At 40.2% G+C, this 20,867-nt stretch overlaps 1 protein-coding gene across 3 annotated transcripts in view; it reads left to right on the top strand.

Moving 5' to 3' along the window:
- The window catches only part of ABCC4 (ATP binding cassette subfamily C member 4 (PEL blood group)), a 208,491-nt gene extending 189,288 nt beyond the window's left edge, over positions 1 to 19,203 (top strand). For all 3 annotated transcript variants that reach the window (XM_081214428.1, XM_081214429.1, XM_081214427.1), the window contains 2 exons: positions 5,127 to 5,261; positions 17,447 to 19,203. In XM_081214428.1, the coding sequence (XP_081070554.1) occupies positions 5,127 to 5,261; positions 17,447 to 17,554 (243 nt within the window). In that variant the 3' untranslated portion in view covers positions 17,555 to 19,203. The remainder of the gene's footprint in view (positions 1 to 5,126; positions 5,262 to 17,446) is intronic.
- Positions 19,204 to 20,867: the final 1,664 nt, after the last annotated feature.

Genomic DNA, 20,867 nt, shown 5'->3' with positions numbered 1-20,867 from the left:
TCCCTCATTTTGTGTTCTTGAATGCTAATTGGAAAAGTATCCTTTTGTTTCTGTTCTTTACTTTTCGATTTGTTGGTCTCACGTCTCGGCATTGTATTTTCCAGACGGTCCCTCAAAACATCTTTCTTCCACAAGAAATGAACGATGCTGTGTAGTTTACCTATTTCAAGCCCTTTGTCGGTATTTCGAGGCAGCCGCAGAATGGTGGCTTGATCTCCATCCGGTTCAGTTGGGGAATCCACTGAATTTAATCATTGCTCCTAAATGTAACCTGGAGATTAAGTTTTGGTTTTTGGTATCACAGCATTTATGGTAGCTGGTTTCTTTGATTATCTAATTATTAGAAATACTGTCACCGTTTAATATATGATGGGTTAAAGAAGCAGTGAGAAGGGACAGAATTTGCAGACATGTCAGCTGGTCACTCCTAAATCTTACCCATCAGCACTTGATCCACAGGTGTGAACATCTGTATCACCTTAGCCAATCAGCTTTGTTGCCGTTATCAAAATATGTCCATTTGTTTAATGCTTTATGGACCAGTATATTCTGGTAAATTTCTATAATCTCAGATTTTTCTCTCCGTTTTTCTGAACAAATCCTTAACATGGTCTTACAAAGTGGTTTACAGCTCGGCCCCTCCCCACCTTTCTAGTTTTGTCTCACTCTGCTCTTTCCTTTAGAGCTAAAACCACATTGATGGTCTTTCAGTTCTCCAAATGCGGTTTTCACTCTCTCTTATAATTTTGCCCTCTCTTTTAATATTGGTGGCTTAGACTAAGGTGGTAGTAGTGGAAATGGTGAGATGGTTGGATTTGGGCTAGACGACAAAATGGAGCCAAGTGGACTGTGTGATGGATTGAACGTGGGATCTGAGGGAAGAGAGAGGAGTCGATCCTGGTTTCTGGCCTGATCATCTGAGTGCATGGGGAAGGAGTCCATTGGGAGAAGGGAAATGCAAGGGTTCTCTGCGGAACCTGTCACCTTTGCGATGACCAACATTGTTTTCTGTGGTGGACCTTGCCGTTCACCGTGGAGCTGCCCTTTGCACTCCGGTGTTGGGAGACCTTCAGCTTAGGGCTCCCTGGTCAAGGTCATCTATCGGTGATGTTGCAGGGAGGTCCCACCAGGAAATGTAAACATGGCCACTTGTTTACATCTTGGTCCAAGCTGGTTGCAGTTGCTGACTCCTTAGACCTCAGGGGACTCGAGACGTGCATCCCCTAGCTTCAGAGCTGGGGAATTGTTCTCTGTGGTCCCATCCACCCTAGGCGTAAACCTTTTACGCTTCTGATTACCAGTTGGCTTTCAATTTTGCAAAAATCTCATAAATAGTGTTCTTTCCCACACCTTTGATTTTTGTGGCAATTTTTTTTTTGCTTGCTTGATTTAGAAATATGGGCATACCTTGTTTAATTGTGCTTCTCAGATGTTGCATTTTTTACAACATCTGTGAAGCACATGGTCTGTGGCAACCCTAAGGCAAGAAAGTCTATCAGTGCCATTTTTCCAACACATGTGCTCACTCCATGTCTCTGTGTCACATTTTGATCATTCTCAGCACTATTTCACAATCACTGTTTTCACTATCATTACATCTGTTATGGTGATCTGTGACCACTGCTCTCTGATGTTACTACTACGACTTGCTGAAGGCTCAGATGATGGTTAGCGTTTTTTAGCAATAAAGTATTTTTAAATTAAGGTGTGTATATTGTTTTCTCAGTCATAATGCTGTTGTACACTTGATAGGCTACCATGTAGTATAAACATAACTTCTGTATGCCCTGGGAAACCAGAAAATAAATGTGAACCCGTTTATTGTGATATTCATATCTTTGTGGTGTTCAGGAACTGAACCCCCAAAATCTGCGAGGGATGCCTCTTCCTGTTTCCTTTTCAGAAAGCAAGTGGTGGTCTGTTCCTAAAGCTTTAAGGGCATAGAGACAAGTCAATCTGCGGCAAATCCTGGTGTTCCAGAGGGTGGGCGGCCAGCCTCGGGGAGTGGCTGGGGAAGATGAAGGGCCTAACCAACAGAGTTTTCACCATAAAGTCATGTAATTACAAGTGCTTAAGGTGTCATAATTACATTTTGTTGCACTGGTGAATACTTCTGCACAAAGTCGGATGGATATGGTTTTGTTTACTGTAAGTAAATTAAGCAAAAGGCTTGTTGGGAAACAACTGTAACCTAATTAATAGCTATGTTTATGTGTTGGCTCTCCAAATGGATTTACCCAGTTTGGGTTCATTAAGCACCATTAATGTGTCAGGCTAAAAATTCTATTTTGCAAAGATGTTCTCTCAATTTTAAGTTTATTAAACATGATGGAGTCATAATGACAGCTAATGGAATCTTCCTTACTTTCTCTGTTGCCACAAAACAATGGAGCAAGACAGACAAATCAGAAACCCTCTTCCTCCTAAGACTCAACAACTATCTCTACATTAAAGGCTTCTTCCTGTAGTTTTTAGGATGAGCTGGTTGCTTGTGACCTGTTTTCTCTTCAGCCAATAGCACAGCTTTTCCCTCCAGTCCCTGCACACTCCAGTCTTCATATCACTGTGGATTCTCCCTAGAAGTGTGAGCAAAGGAAGCATGTGAAAATCTGCAATTGCTCTAACAATATTGTTGCCTGTGTTCAACATTTTCACTGTCTGCAGTTAGAGAATTCTTAGGAAATGGAGGATGAAGAACCAACACCAGGGCCAGGAAACTTGGATTCCACCTCTTCTGTTTATAGAGTCTTACGGTTTAATATTCTTTGCCTTTCTTCCTCAACTCAGACCTCTTTTTAGTAATGTTTTCCCAGATGAATGAAAACCAGAAACTATTTGTCACCCCCGACAAAAAAAATTTGAAAACTGTCCTTATGCATAGTCATTACGTTGCTAATGCTTATAAGGGTCAAAATAGATCTTTCTGCCATTTATATTGTTAATCCTATTGTCTTTTTTATTTATTTATTTATTTATTTATTTATATTTTTATTTATTTATTTATTTATTTTTTTTAAAGAAGATGTTGGGGGTAGGAGTTTTTATTAATTAATTAATTTATTTTTGCTGTGTTGCGTCTTCATTTCTGTGTGAGGGCTTTCTCTAGTTGTGGCAAGCGGGGGCCACTCTTCATCGCGGTGCGCGGGCCTCTCACTATCGCGGCCTCTTGTTGCGGAGCACAGGCTCCAGACGCGCAGGCTCAGTAGTCGTGGCTCACGGGCCTAGTCGCTCCGCGGCATGTGGGATCCTCCCAGACCAGGGCTCGAACCCGTGTCCCCTGCATTAGCAGGCAGATTCTCAACCACTGTGCCACCAGGGAAGCCCCAATCCTATTGTCTTTTGAGAGTGTTAATATTTTTCTGGCTTTGCCTTTCTTAGATATTAGTCAATCCTGAGAACTACTCATCTCAGTGGAATCATGTATTTTAGACAATATGAAAGAAAATGAAAAGATTTGCTATTCGTTCAAATTTTAGTAAATAAAGTAGAAAGTTGGACAAGGACCAAATATTAATAATACTTCCCCTAAAAAATATATAAAGCCTTTATAGTCAGAGAATTCATTTCCACCAACTCGGAAGTGGTGATTTTTAAAAGTTGTTGCTTTTGAAGAATGTAAAATTCTTCGTTGTATGAAGTAATTTGATATAATTATTTACTTTGTCTTTGGCATGAGAGAGACCTATGTTTTAAAATTGCATTTTTCTCTTCTTCACCGTCAGGAGGAATAGTTATGCTCTATAATGCTACGCATAAGTAAAATTACACATTCAGGGCATCTAAATTGGCAGGCCAAATTATACGACGTTTTAATACTTATGTGGATGTAACAGATTCAGTTATTCTTAAACTCTTTTGAGAGAGCTGCTGTTAGCAGTGATTCTTAGCAGTAAAAGTTTAACAGGAAAACAGCCTTTATGAGAGTTAATAAATGTTTCCGATTGAATACCCTGGGACCAAATTAACTGTTAATACCTAGATGTGGAAGAACAGCCTGTGTCCTGCTTAGAGTTTCATCATATTCTCTCAAGATACATTTACTCTAAATATGATCTAAATGAAGAACTAAGTACCACTTAACATCAAAACTGTTTTCCTAGGTATGTCATTTGGGCCAATTATTTCAGATTCTTTTTTTCCCTCTGAAACCATTAACCAAAGCCACTAATAAGTAGAAAGGCAGAGTTAAGAGCCCTTTCCTCTTCCTTTCAGTTTCCAATTAGTGGACATATTAATGAGCAATAAAATGGGTGAAAGGAAGGCAGCTGAAGAAAGAACAAGAAGCAAGGAAAGATAATTTGTGAAAACAGATTCAGATCCTCGGTAATTCAGATTGGGCTGCCCCCGTGTGCTGTGCAGGCCGTGATCACTGGAATTTGGAGCTCAATTTCTTAATTGCTTCTTTAGACTTATCCAAAGAGAAAATTGGATTTCTAGAGATTTTCTTCTGTGCAGAGCGATTCTGCTAAAGCTGTTTAGGTAGCAGCTCTTACTGCCAGCTTTTCACTCTCAGGAGGATAAACTACTACCAAAGCTAACTTCAAGAAGCACCTCAACCTCTCTGGCAGAAGATTCTATCCCCACTTAGCTGAAATATTCCAGGGCCCTAAGGAAATTCCGGAAGCATTTACTTTGTGTCCCCAAAATTGCTCAGATTCTGTGAAACCAACTCGGGAGTTCATTTGCTGTTTGCCATCAGATTCTATGACATCACCCTAATTTTTTGCTAAATTGAGTTTGATTTCCTTGAATCAAGAAATTTCCCAGGTCTGTATATCTGTAGAAATAGCCCTCAAAGCTCAAGAGTCTGAGAGCTAAAAGCACTAACTAATGATAACAACCCCAAATGCCCTGGGCAGAATATAAAATGCCACATACTGCTGAGTGCCCCTAATCATAGTCTAAAACTTTCATTTTCTTCCTATAACATTATAATAATAAAAGGTCGGGTTAGGCCTTTGTCTGCCTAGTAAAACGGGGTAATCAAACGTTTAAACACCAGCCAGGCCTACCACCCAAATAGATTCTATTCTCACTGTCTTACCCCTTTTGGAAATATTGTCTGAGTTATAATATGTTACTGCAAAACATTGTGTGCTAATGGGCTTCTTTCTGCTGATTAACAGGTTTTGGATTCAGGGAGACTGAAAGAATATGATGAGCCATATGTTTTGCTACAAAATAGAGACAGCCTATTTTACAAGATGGTGCAACAACTGGGCAAGGCTGAGGCCGCTGCCGTCACTGAAATAGCAAAACAGGTGAGCCCGCTGCGGGGAGTTGTAATTAAGGTTCGTCTCCAGGGTTCACTCCTCAGGATCTGGCACCAGGGGTCTGGTAACAAGCACTGTGCCCTTTCCAATTATAAGCCTCCAGAGACAAAGCTTCATGACTGCACCTTAAGAGTACATTGCAGGGGGAGGACATGTCTGCTGAGAATCTGCAGAACCAGCGGGGGCGGGATGCAGGACGTGTGTGCGCTCACGTGTGCACACACACGCGCACGAGGGAGAGATTTTGGACTGGAGCTTCCACATGTTTGGACTCTGGAGTCAGATCTCATAGAGCACAGAACACTCATTCTGCAGACCCTTTACATTCTTACGATTGGTGCTTAGCACATTTATGATGCAAATGCTGTCAGGGAACATCCAGGAAATTGGAGAGTTTGAGAAGAAGAATTGGAGTGGGATGTTATGAATTGGGTCTAGAAAGATCTACCAGGGAAAGGTGTAGCTCTCTTCTGGCTTCTAACTGTAAAGAAAACTCCTACATGGTACTGTCACTTTCTCCCTAATCCTTCTTTGTTTAGAATGAGGTCTGGTTGCCTCCCTATGCTTCCTCTTCTTTCTAGAAGATGAAATGGTCATCAGGACAAATCAAGAACTCACAGTAACACCTAACACTGTAGTCTGAATGGTGCTTGAAGGTTTACAAAGCATTTTCACAGATGAGGTGTGTGGAAGCACTAAGCACTGTACCTGGTGTGAGAAAGGTGCTCGATGAGTAGCATTCAGGTCGCGTGGTATCTTTCTAACAAAGCTGAGGTGGTAGTATCTCATAGTACAAATGTGGTAACTGAGGTCTGGTAAGGGACTTAGCCACTGTCATGCAGCCAGCTGTAATTCTCTCTGGAATAAGGTAGGAGTGGGACTGATGGAAGGATAGAGGGCGAGAAGGAAAGTCTGCTGTTCTTGCCCTTTTCGATGGGCGGGTTGGGGTGGGTTGAGGCCTCGGAATGTATGTCGTGAGGCTTTCTGTCAAAACTTTACCTCCGGGCTTCCCTGGTGGCGCAGTGGTTGAGAGTCCGCCTGCTGATGCAGGGGACACGGGTTCGTGCCCAGGATCCCACATGCCGCAGAGCGACTGGGCCCGTGAGCCGTGGCCGCTGAGCCTGCGCGTCCGGAGCCTGTGCTCTGCAACAGGAGAGGCCACAACAGTGAGAGGCCCGCGTACCACCAAAAAAAAAAAAAAAAAAAAACTTTACCTCCGGGTGTTAAGTTATGGGTGCATTTTTCCTTCTTTATACTTTTCTGCATTTCCCAGATTTTCACTTGTAAGTTGAATAAAATTACTCTTTCAGTATTTAAAATATCTCTTAAAGAAAACGTCCCATAATGTTACCAACAAGAGATAGAATTAGAAATTTGTATGCTCCCATCGTAAGACTTCAAAATAGTAAAATAGCTTATTTTTTAAAAAAGAAGGGCAAAAATGGATAAAGCCACAAGGGGAAATAGAAAAATCCACAACCAGTGGGAGGTATTAAAACAACTTTCTATCATATTAATAGAGCAAGAAGAAAACTAGGTCAGGATACAGAAGATCTGAATAATCAATTAACCAATTTGACATCATAGGCATATCCAGAATACTGTATTCAATAATTGCCAGTTGCAGGACTTCCCTGGTGGTCCAGTGGGTAAGACTCTGCGTTCCCAATGCAGGGGGCCCGGGAACGGCCTGCAGGGGCCGACCAGGTTTGATCCCTGGTTGGGAAACTAGATCCCACACGCATGCTGCAACTAAGAAGTCCGAATGCCACAACTAAGAAGCCTAGGGTGCATGCCGCAGCTAAGAGTCTGCATGCCACAACGAAGATCCCATGTGCCACAACCTAAACAAGCAAACAAACAAAACAAAACAAAAAAAGGGAAAAGAAAACATGTCCCAGTATCTAATTCTATATGAAACATTTATCTGAAATGTGGCCTGAATTCTCTGTCATTGTTTTATCTCATTCTTCCGCCTTAGAAATGAAGAGCAGTACCTTCCACTGTTCATAATGTAGGAAATTGTGCTGGGTCACAGAGCTGGCTGAAGAGTTCAGGGATCACGGAAGATTGTATTCTGAACTTTTCATAAGTACTTATATTGTATGTAAATATAGAGAAGTTGCACTTGGAGCCCTATATCTTTTAATGCATGAAATTCACAGAGCGCTTTCATCCGCCAGAGTGTCTCCCAGTCAGAGCTTCCCTCCTAACATCCAATAATTATTTGGGATTCCCTATATAACCTAGTCACAGAACAGCCAGGAATCTCACAAACTCTTTTTTTCTTTGACCTTAGGCATTTCACATCAGACACATGTGTCCTCACGTATGAGTCAAAAGTCTCCACTTAAAAAATATGTAATGATTATTTATTATCAGACATTGAGCAATGAGAAATAGATCACAGCATTTTTAGGTAGGTACATAACATAAGTTCAACACCCTCATTTTACAGGTAAGGAAGCTAAAGCCCCCCTTAGACGGAAGTGTCCGTATATATACAAGTAGTGATAATGCAGACACAGGATTAGAAATCTTTTCCTCCAATAAATGTTTTAAATCAAGTATAACGTACATAGAAAAATAGACATAGGTCATAGAATTAGATATCTTGTGATTCCTGGTCTAGTAATCCTGCATGTACTTAAACAATATCAGTGGTAAGTTACATTTGTGTAGTTCTTTATAATTTATTTTATATACTTGTCACATGTATGATTGCACTTAATCCTCATCACAGTCCCTTTTTATCTCCCGTCATGGATGAGGAGACTGGGTCCAGGGCTCACCTAAGGTCAGAGCTGGTCCAGGGAGCGCAGGGGGTGACTAGGTGGGGGAGGCTGAGTTCCACCCTAGGTACTCTGCTCTGTGTTGAGCCTGAGAACGCTGCTCCTTTCATGTGGTGGCCAAGGCGGGGCCAGTCACCCAAGTTCACAGGGAGACAGAACATCACTCTTGGATTTCAGTCCTGCCACTGGCTCAGGTCACTTCTTTGGAAAGACATAACAGAATAACATATCCTGATTCTCATCTCAGTTGAGTACCTTCTTGACATTATTTCTACATATGCTTGATCCTCTTAGGAGAACAAGCTGTCAGATTGTCAGTTTTTTAAATGTGCACGCATCAGATATCATTCAGAGCATCGTTCAGAGCTGTAACACTGGGAGGATTAGCCTAAGTCAACAAGCTTTTCACTCTTAACAGAACAGAATTCATTCATTTGAAAAGAAAACTCAACATGTGCGAAAACTTGCATCCAAGTCATGTTTTCTTGACTACGTAGTTGATTCTCTGAAAATGGTGCACGCAAGCTGAGTCACTGTCTGATTGACCCTTTTAGATGATCCATGAAATAGAGAAAGTACCTTCAGATACATAAAGCTGAAGGGTACATTAGTTTGCTAGGGCTGCCATACAAAGTACCACAGAGTAGGCACCTTAACAGAAACTGATTTTCTCACAGCCCTGGAGACTGGAAGTCTGAGGTCAAGGTATAGGCAGGATTGATTTCTCTGAGGCCTCTCTCCTTGGCTTGTAGATGCCGTTTTTTTCTCTTTGAAAGAGAAAAAAGAAAGAAACGTGATCTTTCGTCTGTGTGTGCCTGTGTCCTAATCGCCTCTTCTTATAAGGACTCCAGTCATATTAGGTTAGGGGCCACTTATATGACTTCATTTTAACTGAATCACCTTTATAAAGACCCTATCTCCAAATACAGTCACATTCTGGACAACTGGTGGGTTTAGGACTTGAACATATAAAATTGGAGGGGGGGCTTCCCTGGTGGCCACCACTGGTGGCACCGTGGTTAAGAATCCGCCTGCCGATGCAGGGGACACGTGTTCGAGCCCTGGTCCGGGGAGATCCCACATGCCGCGGAGCAACTAAGCCCGTGCGCCACAACTGCCGAGCCCGCGTGCCGCAGCTACTGAAGCCCGAACGCCTAGAGCCCGTGCTCCGCAACAAGAGAAGCCACCGCAATGAGAAGCCCGTGCACCGCAACTAAGAGTAGCCCCCGCTCGCCACAACTAGAGAAAGCCCACGTGCAGCAACAAAGATCCAACACAGACAAAAAAAAAAAAAAAATTGGAGGGGACACAGTTCATCCCATAACAAAGGATAAATGCCTATCATTCATTTTCTTCTGTGATGAAGCAGACCTGATTGAGGCTTTTTTGAACTTTCTTTGTTGCCAGTGTGTAACAGAGGTTTCATTTTATCTATTCGTTTTATCACTAGATACAACCCCAAAATTATGAAATCCTAATATCCTAGATCTAGGACCCTGGACTGGTTTGAATAGTGCAGGAGGCACTTAGCAACCTCGTGACCTCTTATGTTGCCCAAGGTCTCTGAGTCTCAGGGTCCTCACCTGTATGTAGTGCAGGGGTTGCAGCACTGTGCCCGGCTCCTTTGCACTTATTACAAGAATCAGATGAGAGAGTGCTTTGTGAATATTGAGCATTTTATAAGATAAAAGTGGCATCATTTTTTTTTCAGGCTATAGATTCAACCTTTATCTCCCGATAAGAAAATGTACCCCACAGTTCTTCTAAGTAGCATTAGAGACTCTAAATAATTAAATTTTATTTTTAATAAGCAGTTCTTAAAGAAATGATGTGTCTAATGCTACAAAACTCAAAAAACTTTACTTTTTTAGAATAGGTTTTAAAATTTTATAAATGAAATTTAAGTCACTTTACCATTCCTGTCATTACACAGCTCCTCCCCCGGGGTGGAGCTCCAGCACCATCTTTGTCTATTCTCCTGACACGTTCTGTGCTTCAGTAATAATTTGTGCCGATGTGGCCTTCCTGTTTTTAAGCACAAACGATAACTCTTCCTTACTTTTTTCATTGAATATTATATCTATGTGCATAGTTATCTCATTCTGTTTAATGGCTACATCGTATTTATGCTTTCTCCATTCCCTGCTCCTCATTTTCCCTTCTAATTAATTGTTACAGTTTTATGTTTATTTCCCCACAAGAGGAGCTCTCTAGTTCACTTACTATTTGTATTCTTTTTTATAATTTATCACCTTCTATTATCTTTCTTTCTTTGGTTTATTTTATTGTTGCTTACTTCCTGAATGCATTTGTTTTTATTTTTTCTTATTTATTAATATAAATATTTCAAGGCTGTGAACTTTTCTCTGAATACTGTTTTAGATATATCCTATAGGTTCTGGTGTGTAGTGCTTTCATCATAGTTCGGTTTTTTGTATAGATTCTGTGATTTTGGTTTTCATTTCCTCTTTGGTCCACAAATTATTTGAGAAGGATATCTTTAAAACCTCCTGAGGGTTGGAGTTTTTTTATGTTTATTTGTTTCTGTTTTCCTCATCAGTCTCAGTACCTTATGACCAAAAAATGTTGTCTGTCCTGTTTCCTCCAAGAAACAATATTTCTTAATACTTCTTGTGTGTTCTGGTAAATAGGCAATTTTTGTGAGTGTTCTGTGGGTATTTAAAAAGATGGGCTATTGTCTGTTTAAGTTATAGAGCTTCATTTTTAATTAGATCTATTTAATTACATTATTTAGTTCTTCTCTATCCTTATTTATTTTGGTCCGTTTAATGTAACTTGGACTAGGTGAATTAGTCTCATGCTACCAAGTTTCACTTTGTACTTCTTGCTTTCTTTGGTTGTTATAATTTCGATGATATGGTTTTTTTCAGTGCACAAATATATTCTTGACTTTTGTTATCAGTATGAATTATATTTTCTACTATTTTAAAGTGCCTTTCATTGATTCATTTAATGGTCTTGGCCCTAAATCCAATATGGTTCATAATTAAATTGAGTCCCCCTTTTCACCTTGTTTTCATTTGCCTGGTATGTCTTTGACTGTCTGTTTTTGTTTTTGTTTTGGCCATGCTGTGGGGCATGTGGGATCTTAGTTCCCTGACCAAGGATTAAATCCACTCCCCCTTCAGTGGAAGCGCAGAGTCTTAACCTCCTCTGGACCACTAGGGAAGTCCCACTCTTTGATGGTCTTTTTTTCTTTTTTTCTTTTTTTAAAAAATATTTATTTATTTATTGGCTACGTTGGGTGTTAGCTGTGGCATGCGGGATCTTGTACTGTGACACGTGGGCTCTTTGCTTCATTGTGGTGTGTGTGCAGGCTTCTCTCTAGTTGTGACGTGTGGGCTCCAGAGTGCATGGGCTCTGTAGTTGTGGCACGCAGGCTTAGTTGTGTGACCAGGGATCGAACTGGTGTCCCCTGCATTGCAAGATGGATTCTCTACCACTGGACCACCAGGGGATTCCTCCGATTATCTTTTAATAGCAGATTACAGATACGTCTCTTGCAATGGCATGTAGTTAGGTTTAGCTCTGAGATTTAATCTTAGCATGTGAGGCACCCCCCCAAATATATGAGTTTAGGCCATTTACATTTATTGAGATTATAGTTACGTTTTATCTTAGTTCAGTCGTGTTATACTGTCAGTTTTTAGTGCTCTTTTTTTAAAATTTTTTTTTAGCCTGTAATTTGTGTTTCTTTGCTCATTGTTTTATGTATGTTCCTTTCATTTCCTCTAAGAATACTTTCTTATTTTTGGCTCCCCATTGTGAACAATGATGTCCTATCTTCCCTCTCCCCCTTGTCCCATCAGATTTTAATTGTTTTTCTTCTACTGTTTATCTTCATATCTTTAAAAATCCTTAAACCTCTATTATTTTACTTACTTGTATTAAATGATACTTTTTCCATCTCTTAGTTGGCTAAAATTTGTCCTCTGATGTTGTGTTTTTACACCTTAGGGGTTTGATTCACTAGTAGGGCTGAGAAATCCATTTAATCAGTCATGACCAGCATGCTTTAAGAAATGAAAAAGAAAAGAATGGAATAGAAGAAAAGGAGCAATGTATCTTTCATAGTAATAGTAAATATTTCATGAAACTCCTTTCAGGATAGTTAAATATAGATACAGATTGTGAATCTGTACTGAGACTCAAAGTCAAGTTAAGTGTATTTACTATTGTGGGTGGCAGTACAAATGAAAGGTTGAAAACAAATCTCTATACCATCATAAAGGAGGGTCATTGGAGTTAAGAATCCCCAACTTACTGTCTATAGAGTTGACCCTTGAACAACAGGGATTTGAATTGCAGGAGTCCACTTATATGTTTTTTTTCCAGTAAATATGTACTATAATACTACATGATCTGCAGTTGGTTGAATGCATGATGTGAAACTGTGAATATGAAGGAGCAACTGTAAAGCTATACTTGGATTTTCAACTATGTGGAGGGTCCATAACCCCTACATTGCTCAAGGGTCACCTGTATGAAGTATTTTTCTGCTACATCACCAGTTTATATTTCTGGTTATAATATTCTTGGATCACATGTCCTTTCACTTACTGTGTTGTAATCTTTGCTATAAGGTCTTCCAGCATTGTTTATTCACGTGTAGGAGTCTAAGGCCACATGGACATAACTTGATCTTTCCTGGATACTCACTCAGAGGATCCTTTTTCTGTCTTGAAAGTCATTTGTGTTTCCTAGAACATCCCAGACCCTTGGTCACTAGCTTCTAGTCTTTTATTTTAGGGAGTTTATTTGAATCATACCTTTGAATTTGTTTTAGTTGATTGGATTCTCTTTACAAATATCTATACTGTATATATTGTCCTTTGTTTCATGAAGCTATTATCTCCTTAACCTTTTTAGGCTTTTCGTTAACTTGTCCTTATTAGACTTGCCTTTTCAGCTCTGTCCTCCGTGGCTCCTGTTGTTTGTTCGGTAGTGACCAATCTTTGCAGCCTTCAGCGCTGTCATTTCTTTGATGTTTTCGTTTTTATCTTCCTTTTCACTTTGGCATCTGTCGGCTCCTGTTTCATCTTGTGTCGCTGTGCCGTGTTTTCCTGAACGCTCAGATCTCCGTCTCCACGGGTTGGTGATTGTTCTACATGGTCTTTAAATATGTAATATTATGTTTTTCGTAATTGTCACCTGTTCAGTGATTATTTCTCTCATCCATCATGTGCTTATCCTGTTTCTTTTCCTCATTTTTTGTTTGTGTTTTACAAATTCTGTATTACTTTTTTATTTATTATTATTCCGACTACTCACTTTTTAATTTCGTTTTTTTAAGACCATGTATTTGCTAGATAGTTGTGGTTAGCACGTCATTTCAGACTAAAGGGAAATCCCTCTGCTTAACATAGAAGCATTCCCCATGATCCAGAGAAAGACAGTGAGTGAGAGAGAGAGAGAGAGAGAGAGAGAGAGTGTGTGTGTGTGTGTGTGAGTGTGTGTGTGTGTGTGTGTGTAAGAGAGAGAGAAATTGATAATACATATTCATTTAGCCTGGACTCCTCCCTAGCCTGCAGACATGGGCAGTTACAATGCTGCTTGCATTTCAGAATGTCTCTTGTCCTAGGACCTTACCAGTATACATGCTTTAGGCAAAGATGGTGATTCTATGTGATTCCTCATGGACACCTTAGAATTTGCTAGTTAGTTGGAGAGCTGTGCTCTCCCATGATTGCTGAGATCTGCTCTCTTTAGTTACTTTCTCTCTGTCTTGCTGGATCCAGTTGCATAAGGCAGTCCATCTAGATATTTTGTCAGTTGTGATTTCAAATGCTTCCTGACTTCATCAAATATTGGGCTTACTTTTTGTTTTGTTTTGTTTTTTGTTTTTGTTGGATCCAGTTGGATCCGTTGGATCCAGTTGCATAAGGCAGTCTATCTAGATATTTTGTCAGTTGTGATTTCAAATGATATCTGATTTCATCAAATATTGGGCTTACTTTTTTTGCGGTACGTGGGCCTCTCACTATTGTGGCCTCTCCCGTTGTGGAGCACAGGCTCCGGACGTTCAGGCTCAGCCATAGCTCACGGGCCTAGCCGCTCTGCGGCATGTGGGATCTTCCCGGACCACGGCATGAACCCGTGTCCCCTGCATTGGCAGGCGGATTCTCAACCACTGTGCCACCAGGGAAGCCCTGGGTTTACTTTCTAATCTCCCACTATCCTTGCTGTTGAGAGTGATTTCTGAGAGGATAAGGGGAGAAAAAAATCCAATATTCCGTTAAGTTAAAAGGAGAAATCGTCTCTAACTCTCCAGCACTCTTTAACTTTGATAATATACCTGTGTCAGTATGTCCCCAAAGTTAGACCTGCTTTAAAGATGAGGAGTTTGAGGGTTACTGGGATTGAACTAGGGCCGTGCGGTTCAGGGAGCATGAATGGACAGATTCTTGAACCCTAATTCTATGTATATTGAACCATCGATCGCCGGCCTTCATCCGTGCAGGGGAGCGTTTATTGCTCTGTTGCTTTTACCAAGATCTAATTCCATCATGGTGGCTTTGTTTACAAGTTGGAGTTTAAATACTAAACTTAGTTTCAACCTACATTGGAGGAACTATAATGAACTAAACCCAAAGGACAGGAAAAGGCTCAAACCCAGCACTCACTGGTCTTATGTTCTGCTTGGCCAGAATTTGAACTTCTTTGGCATTGTCTCTTTTAATCCTCATTAAAACCATTCTGAGCTGGTAGTATTATCCCTCAGATGGAGAAACTGAGGCAGAAGGGCCTAAGGAACTTCTCAAAGTCACAGGTTAGAAAGTGTTAGTAATCGTTTAACTCTTTTCTGCCTCCCGGGTTACTATATTTACTGAATAAAATGTGTAGTAATTGCGACCCTGCGCTTCTGTAGAGGTAAAAATCAAAAGATTCACAAAAGGGCCTCCTAGATGTTTTGTTTTCATCATTCAAGCTGACTGACGCTGCTGCTTTCCGTGGACTTAAGGGGCCACGTCTCTGAGCAGCATCATAATCACACCCAACACTTAGCTCAGCGTGTTTTCAACCTGCAGTTTGTAGCCATCAATTAGTTCCTATGAGGTAAGTCATTGTCTCCTTTCACAAATGAGGCAGCTGGTGCAGGGAGAGCTTAAGTGATTTTTCCAAGGTCAGCAGTGGTCCCAGGAGAGAGAGGTGAGTTTGGGCCTCTCCAGGCTCAACCCATCCACAAGGACTCTGCTAACAGGCGTTCAGTCATCTCAACTCCCTTCATAACCCGCCCTGTGAAAAAAATGCCTTCTCTCACTTGTGCTGTCAGCCAGAGTGTGGTCTACACCATGGCAACAGATGAGGAAAAGAAAGGTCAAATCAAGGATTTTATACACAGGAAGCTCATTTTCATTATTCAGTTCCAAGTATTTCAGACCATGAAATGAAGACCATTTTGGTTAAAAATTGCTAATAATAAAAAATTTTTAATAAAAAATTACATTGAGAAAGGGGTATGGAGAAAGGAACCAGGTCGATGGGGGAGGGGTGGCTGTCAAGCAGTAGGAAATGAAATGAATTCCCTTCTGTTCTTCTGGCTATTTTTACTTTCACTAACAGAGTATATAAATACATAACCTCACAAGTATGGCTATTTAAAAAAAATTGAGGAGGGGGATGAAATGCGATTAGCCCCCCCCCAAAAGATTTATTTTTAAATCCTTGCATTATCATTATAATGGAAATAACCTCGAATTTCATCCAGTGGGATCCAAGCATTCTTGGAGAAATTCTTATTTTTCTCCTTTTAAGGGACATTTTAATATACAGCATTTCATATGTAGTGCTGTTTTGGGGGTAGTAAGTATGCAAGCAATAAGAGAAAAAGAAAGTACACAGAATATGAAGGTAGGTGTCTCAGAGCTTTTCCATTTCATATGTGATGTCCACTATCTCTCATGATAACTTTGTGGACAGCACCCACAAATGTAATTGGAGTCAGGTTTTGTAAAATAGATCTGAGCTCGTATGACTAAGCACCCCAGCACGTGACATGAGCAAGCCTCAGATAGATGGTACATTTTCTGTTTTAAAGACTCAAACAAAACTTTTCACATTCTTCTTTGGAGGAAAAAGAAATTACTTTTGAAGTCCTTTTTCACCCAAACACATTTAGAGATAAGAGCTCACAAGTCTTGACATTATTTCATTTTGTTCTGTGCATCTGTCAAGGAACTGAGATACGATACAGCTACTAAAAACTGATGATTGTGGAACAGAGAATCTTGACAGCATTTCATTTCCATTGTGTTCTGATTATACATTTATCAGAAAACCTGTATCTCTTCCAGTTCAGCTAGAAATTGGTAGAATTCAAGAACTCAAAGGCTTGGCAAAGACCTGTCCTATTATTTGGTATCATCTTCCATTTTAGAGAAGTTGCTTGGTTGAGTCATTGTTAAAGCTTCTGATTCTCTTTTCATTCTTATATCCCACTATCCACAGATCACATTTCTATAGGCCCTATAACTGCTTTGCCGCACAAATTAAATGCCAGGATATTTCATACATATATGCCAGCGTTTCAATGCTTGTCATCAGAGTTTATAAAATATAGGGATTGCAACCTGATATTAACATCCAAATCTATTGTGCTCATTTTCTGTGTGAAAATGAGAAACCCTCATGCAGACGCTAGATTTCCCAGCCTCTTTGTCACCCTGTTTTTAATTTATCGCCAGGCTTTGAGTCAGTAAAATGATTTCACTTATCAATTTAATGTAGTGATAAAGCATTATCTGTGAATCAGAATGATCAGAACTCAAGTGGATCTACAGGTTGTTTGGCATTAGGCCCAGCCCCACTGAGGGTTTTAATGGGGCTACTTCCTCCACAGAATAAATACGTCCCTGGTTTTTTCAATTGTTCCTCCACTAGTGATGGGATTGCTTCACATGAAAAGTGGACACAGAAATGCGCTGCTTGGGGCTTCCCCGGCGGCACAGTGGTTAAGAATCCGCCTGGCAATCCAGGGGACAGGGGTTTGAGCCCTGGTCCGGGAAGATCCCACATGCCACAGAGCAACTAAGTCCGTGTGCAACAACTACTGAGCCTGTGCTCTAGAGCCCACGAGCCACAGCTACTGAGCCCAAGGCCACAACTACTGAAGCCCACACACCTAGAGCCCATGCTCCGCAACAAGAGAAGCCACCGCAGTGAGAAGCCCGCGCACCACAACAAAGAGTAGCCCCCGCACACCGCAGCTAGAGAAAGTCAGCGAGCAGCAACGAAGACCCAATGCGGCCAAAAATAAATAAATAAATAAATTTTTTTAAAAAGAAAAGAAATGCGTTGCTTTAGGGAGGAGGACTTTAAAACTTTTAAACATGTTTTTATACCTGTATTCTTTTTTTTCAGGTGTACTTCAAAAGGAATTATCCAGAAATTACTCACAATGGGCATGTGGTTATGAACGCTTCCAATGGACAGCCCTCAGCCTTAACAGTTTTTGAGACAGCACTGTGATTCTACCATGAGGTCAAGTCTATTCCAAAGACATTTTTCCAATAGTCTTTGCACTGTGTAAACTATATTTTACTTTTTTTTTTTTACACCAGCAACAAATATTTACATACAAGTTGTTAGTCTATTTGAATTTTTTTCCTCCACTTCACCCAGTGATTTCAAGCTCTACCAAAATGATTTATTGTTGTTATTTATACGTTATAGTATTTTTTGTCTTATCTAAATCAGAGGTACAGGCCACCAATAAAAGCTGTTTACCAGGTTTTGTGCCTTAAAGAGACTCCAGAGCCAAAGCACATTTTCTACGGTATAAGACAAAGTTGTCATAGATGTTTTTTACTGCCCCCAAATTACATATTACTTTCCAATTATATCAGGGCTTCTATTTACTTGAAGACTGTGGAAGTTATCATTTTGCCTTACCACTTTCTTTAACATAAGTAGGATCCACTATTCCCTGCCCAAAACCTCTGGCTAAACTAGTACAGAAAAAACTAATAGGAAAAACAAAAAATATACTTTAGTTTAAGTGGCATTATAGTAGGAGAGGCCCCCCCCAAAAAAGATAAATGGTTAAAATACAGAAGGTCAGTATTTAATTATATTTTCTAAAAGAAATGGAAGAGAAAATGCTTTCAGAAAATAGGAGCCCTTCTAGGGGATTTGATAATGATGGACACGTGTTATTCTTGATCGTCTTCTAGATTTCGTGGCTCCTACATGATATCTGTTGCAGTTTTAGACTCAGCTTGGTGATACTTTCAAAGAGGCCGTGCTGCTAACTGTAACTGACCCTCAATTGACCGTCAGTTGACGGTTGACCCTCTGCTGACATGAGGATTTTGCTTTGCCCGTCATTGAAATCCTTTCTTACTCACATGCATGGGCTCTCCTGACTTGGTGAGAAAAACAGAAAGACGTTGCATAATTGACTGTATTTATACAGTATGTTCTCAGGAGGCGTCAAGAAGGTTCACTTTCCTGAGCCCGCCTAGGTTAGTTTGCTTCTGACCACTATCTGTACTTGGTTTAGCTCTTTCTGATTAGGAGATCAACAAACCACAATACTTCCTAGGGCCTGCTGTACTTTGTGTGAACTATGGGTCCTTAGCTTTTCTTGATGGTGGTGGCTATGATGTGGTGTGTTCAAGTTACTAAAGTTTTTACTGTCCTGGTTTTACGTGTACTCTCAGAATAAGGCATAACCGCCCTCAAATGGAATATATGTTTATATATTTATACACACACACACACACACACACACACACACACACATGTATATGCCTTCTGATAGCCGGTTTTTGGATTCTTTAACAGAGAGAAACAGATGTCTCATAGAATTAAGCCTTAAAAACCACATACTCAGCAACCTACCAAAATACACTGAGTGCAGTTTGTATTTAGAAATAATATGGTTAATGTTTAGTCCAGTAAATTGTGTAGTAGTCATGGTTCTTATTTCAGGAGCCTAACATGACAACAAGGATAATATTGAGGTTTGTTAAAACAGTGGAAATATTTGAAATATATATGTGTTTATTTGGTCTTTAAAGGCAGTTAAATATGTTTCTATTTTATTTCTTTTTTAATGTCATTGTAGAGTTTTTTAATGAAACACAATTCAATTGAAATAAATGGTTTCATCTCCAGAGATCTGTATTTTTGTTTTTAGCGGTATAACTGACTCATGTCCTTGCTGTTGAAAGCCAGTGAGTTTCCCTGAGATAATAAAATATCTATTATCAACTGGTTTCTTGGCTAAGTAGGTAAACCCGATACTCTATGCAGAGAGGAGGGTGTCAGACAGATTTAAACAGTTGCTACTGAAGTAATCCCAGTCGTACCCCTTCCATAAAGGGAAAGTATTAGCTTATGTCCCAAGCTTGAACCAATTGTTGAAGTTTTGGGGGGGGGGTTTTGCCCTAAACTAACAAGAAACATCTGTTGCTGCTACATTTAAAACGCCTGTAGGACATGTGTTGTCACAGTGTGGTCACTAGGCCAGCAGTATCAGCATCACCTGGGAACTTGTTAGAAATGCACTTTCTTGTGTCTCACCCCATATCTACTGAATCAGAAACACTGGTGGTAGGGACCAGTTGTCTGTCTTAACAAGGCCTAAGGATGATTCTGGTGCATTCTGAAGTCTGAGAACCAGTACCATAGAAAATAAAGAACTCCTAACTCCTAAAACTCATTAAGAAAAACACAGAAAGCCCAGTTAGAGAAATGGACAAGAGACTCAAATAGGCACTTCACAAAAGAGAATATCCAAATGGCCAATAACTGGAAAAGTGCTCAGTCTCATTAGTTACCAAGGAAATGCAAATTAAAACCACAACGAGATACTGCTAAACACTGAGAAGAACAGCTAAAGTTAAAATGGTTGAGACCAGGAGCTGAGTGCTGACGGAGTAGTGGGAACTCTTGTGCACTACTCTGTGTGTGAAAAAGTGTATATTGAAAAAAAGCCTTTGGAAAACAGTTTGACAGCATTTACTCAAAATGCACACCCTGTGATCTGTTAATCCTGCTCCAAACATATACATGTGCTCAAGGATGTTCCTAGAAACCTAATTCCTAGTGGCCGCAAACTGGACCTAATCCAAATGCACATCAACTGCAGAAGGAAAGTGGACTGTGATCTAATAGAATATCCCCCAGCAATGAAAGCAGTTGAACATCAACAACACGGGTGCATCACAAACTTAAGCCTGACCCCAAAGAATATTTATGATTCCCTTTATACTAAGTTTGAACATAGTTACGTTCAAATCATAGAGTTCAGAGTCAGTACTTCACTTTGGGGAGTTAGAAGGTGTTGGTAATTGGGAGAAATAAAAGGGTAGCTTCTGAGGTGCTTACGATATTCTCTTGTTGGGGGGTTTTGGGAAGGTTAGATTGGGCATTCCTTGGGCTCTTCATTTATTTTCAGCACTTCTCTGTTGCATGTCATACTTCACAATTGAGTTAACTAAAAAGAAACTTCACAGCCTCAGTTTTGTTTTAGAATCTCATTCAAACGCAGTGGGCCAGTCATCTAAAGGAGAATAATCTGCATCCGGGGAGTTATTTCTGCTGAGTTCTTAAACTATGAGGCTGTGCAAGGTTTTCTGGCCCGTCACAAATGGCCTCATATGAAACTCTTGGTACAAGAGAGCTCAAGGTCTCAAGCTCAAGATTACTCTACCCAGCAAGGATCTCATTCAGATTTGATGGAGAAATCAAAAGCTTTACAGACAAGCAAAAGCTAAGAGAATTCAGCACCACCAAACCAGCTCTACAACAAATGCTAAAGGAACTTCTATAAGTG

The sequence above is a fragment of the Mesoplodon bidens genome (genome assembly GCF_964165515.1).
Source record: "Mesoplodon bidens genome assembly, chromosome: 17".
Taxonomy (NCBI): Eukaryota; Metazoa; Chordata; class Mammalia; order Artiodactyla; family Ziphiidae; genus Mesoplodon; species Mesoplodon bidens.
The sequence above is the reverse complement of the archived record's forward strand: the minus strand, read 5'-3'. Positions and strand labels throughout refer to the sequence as shown.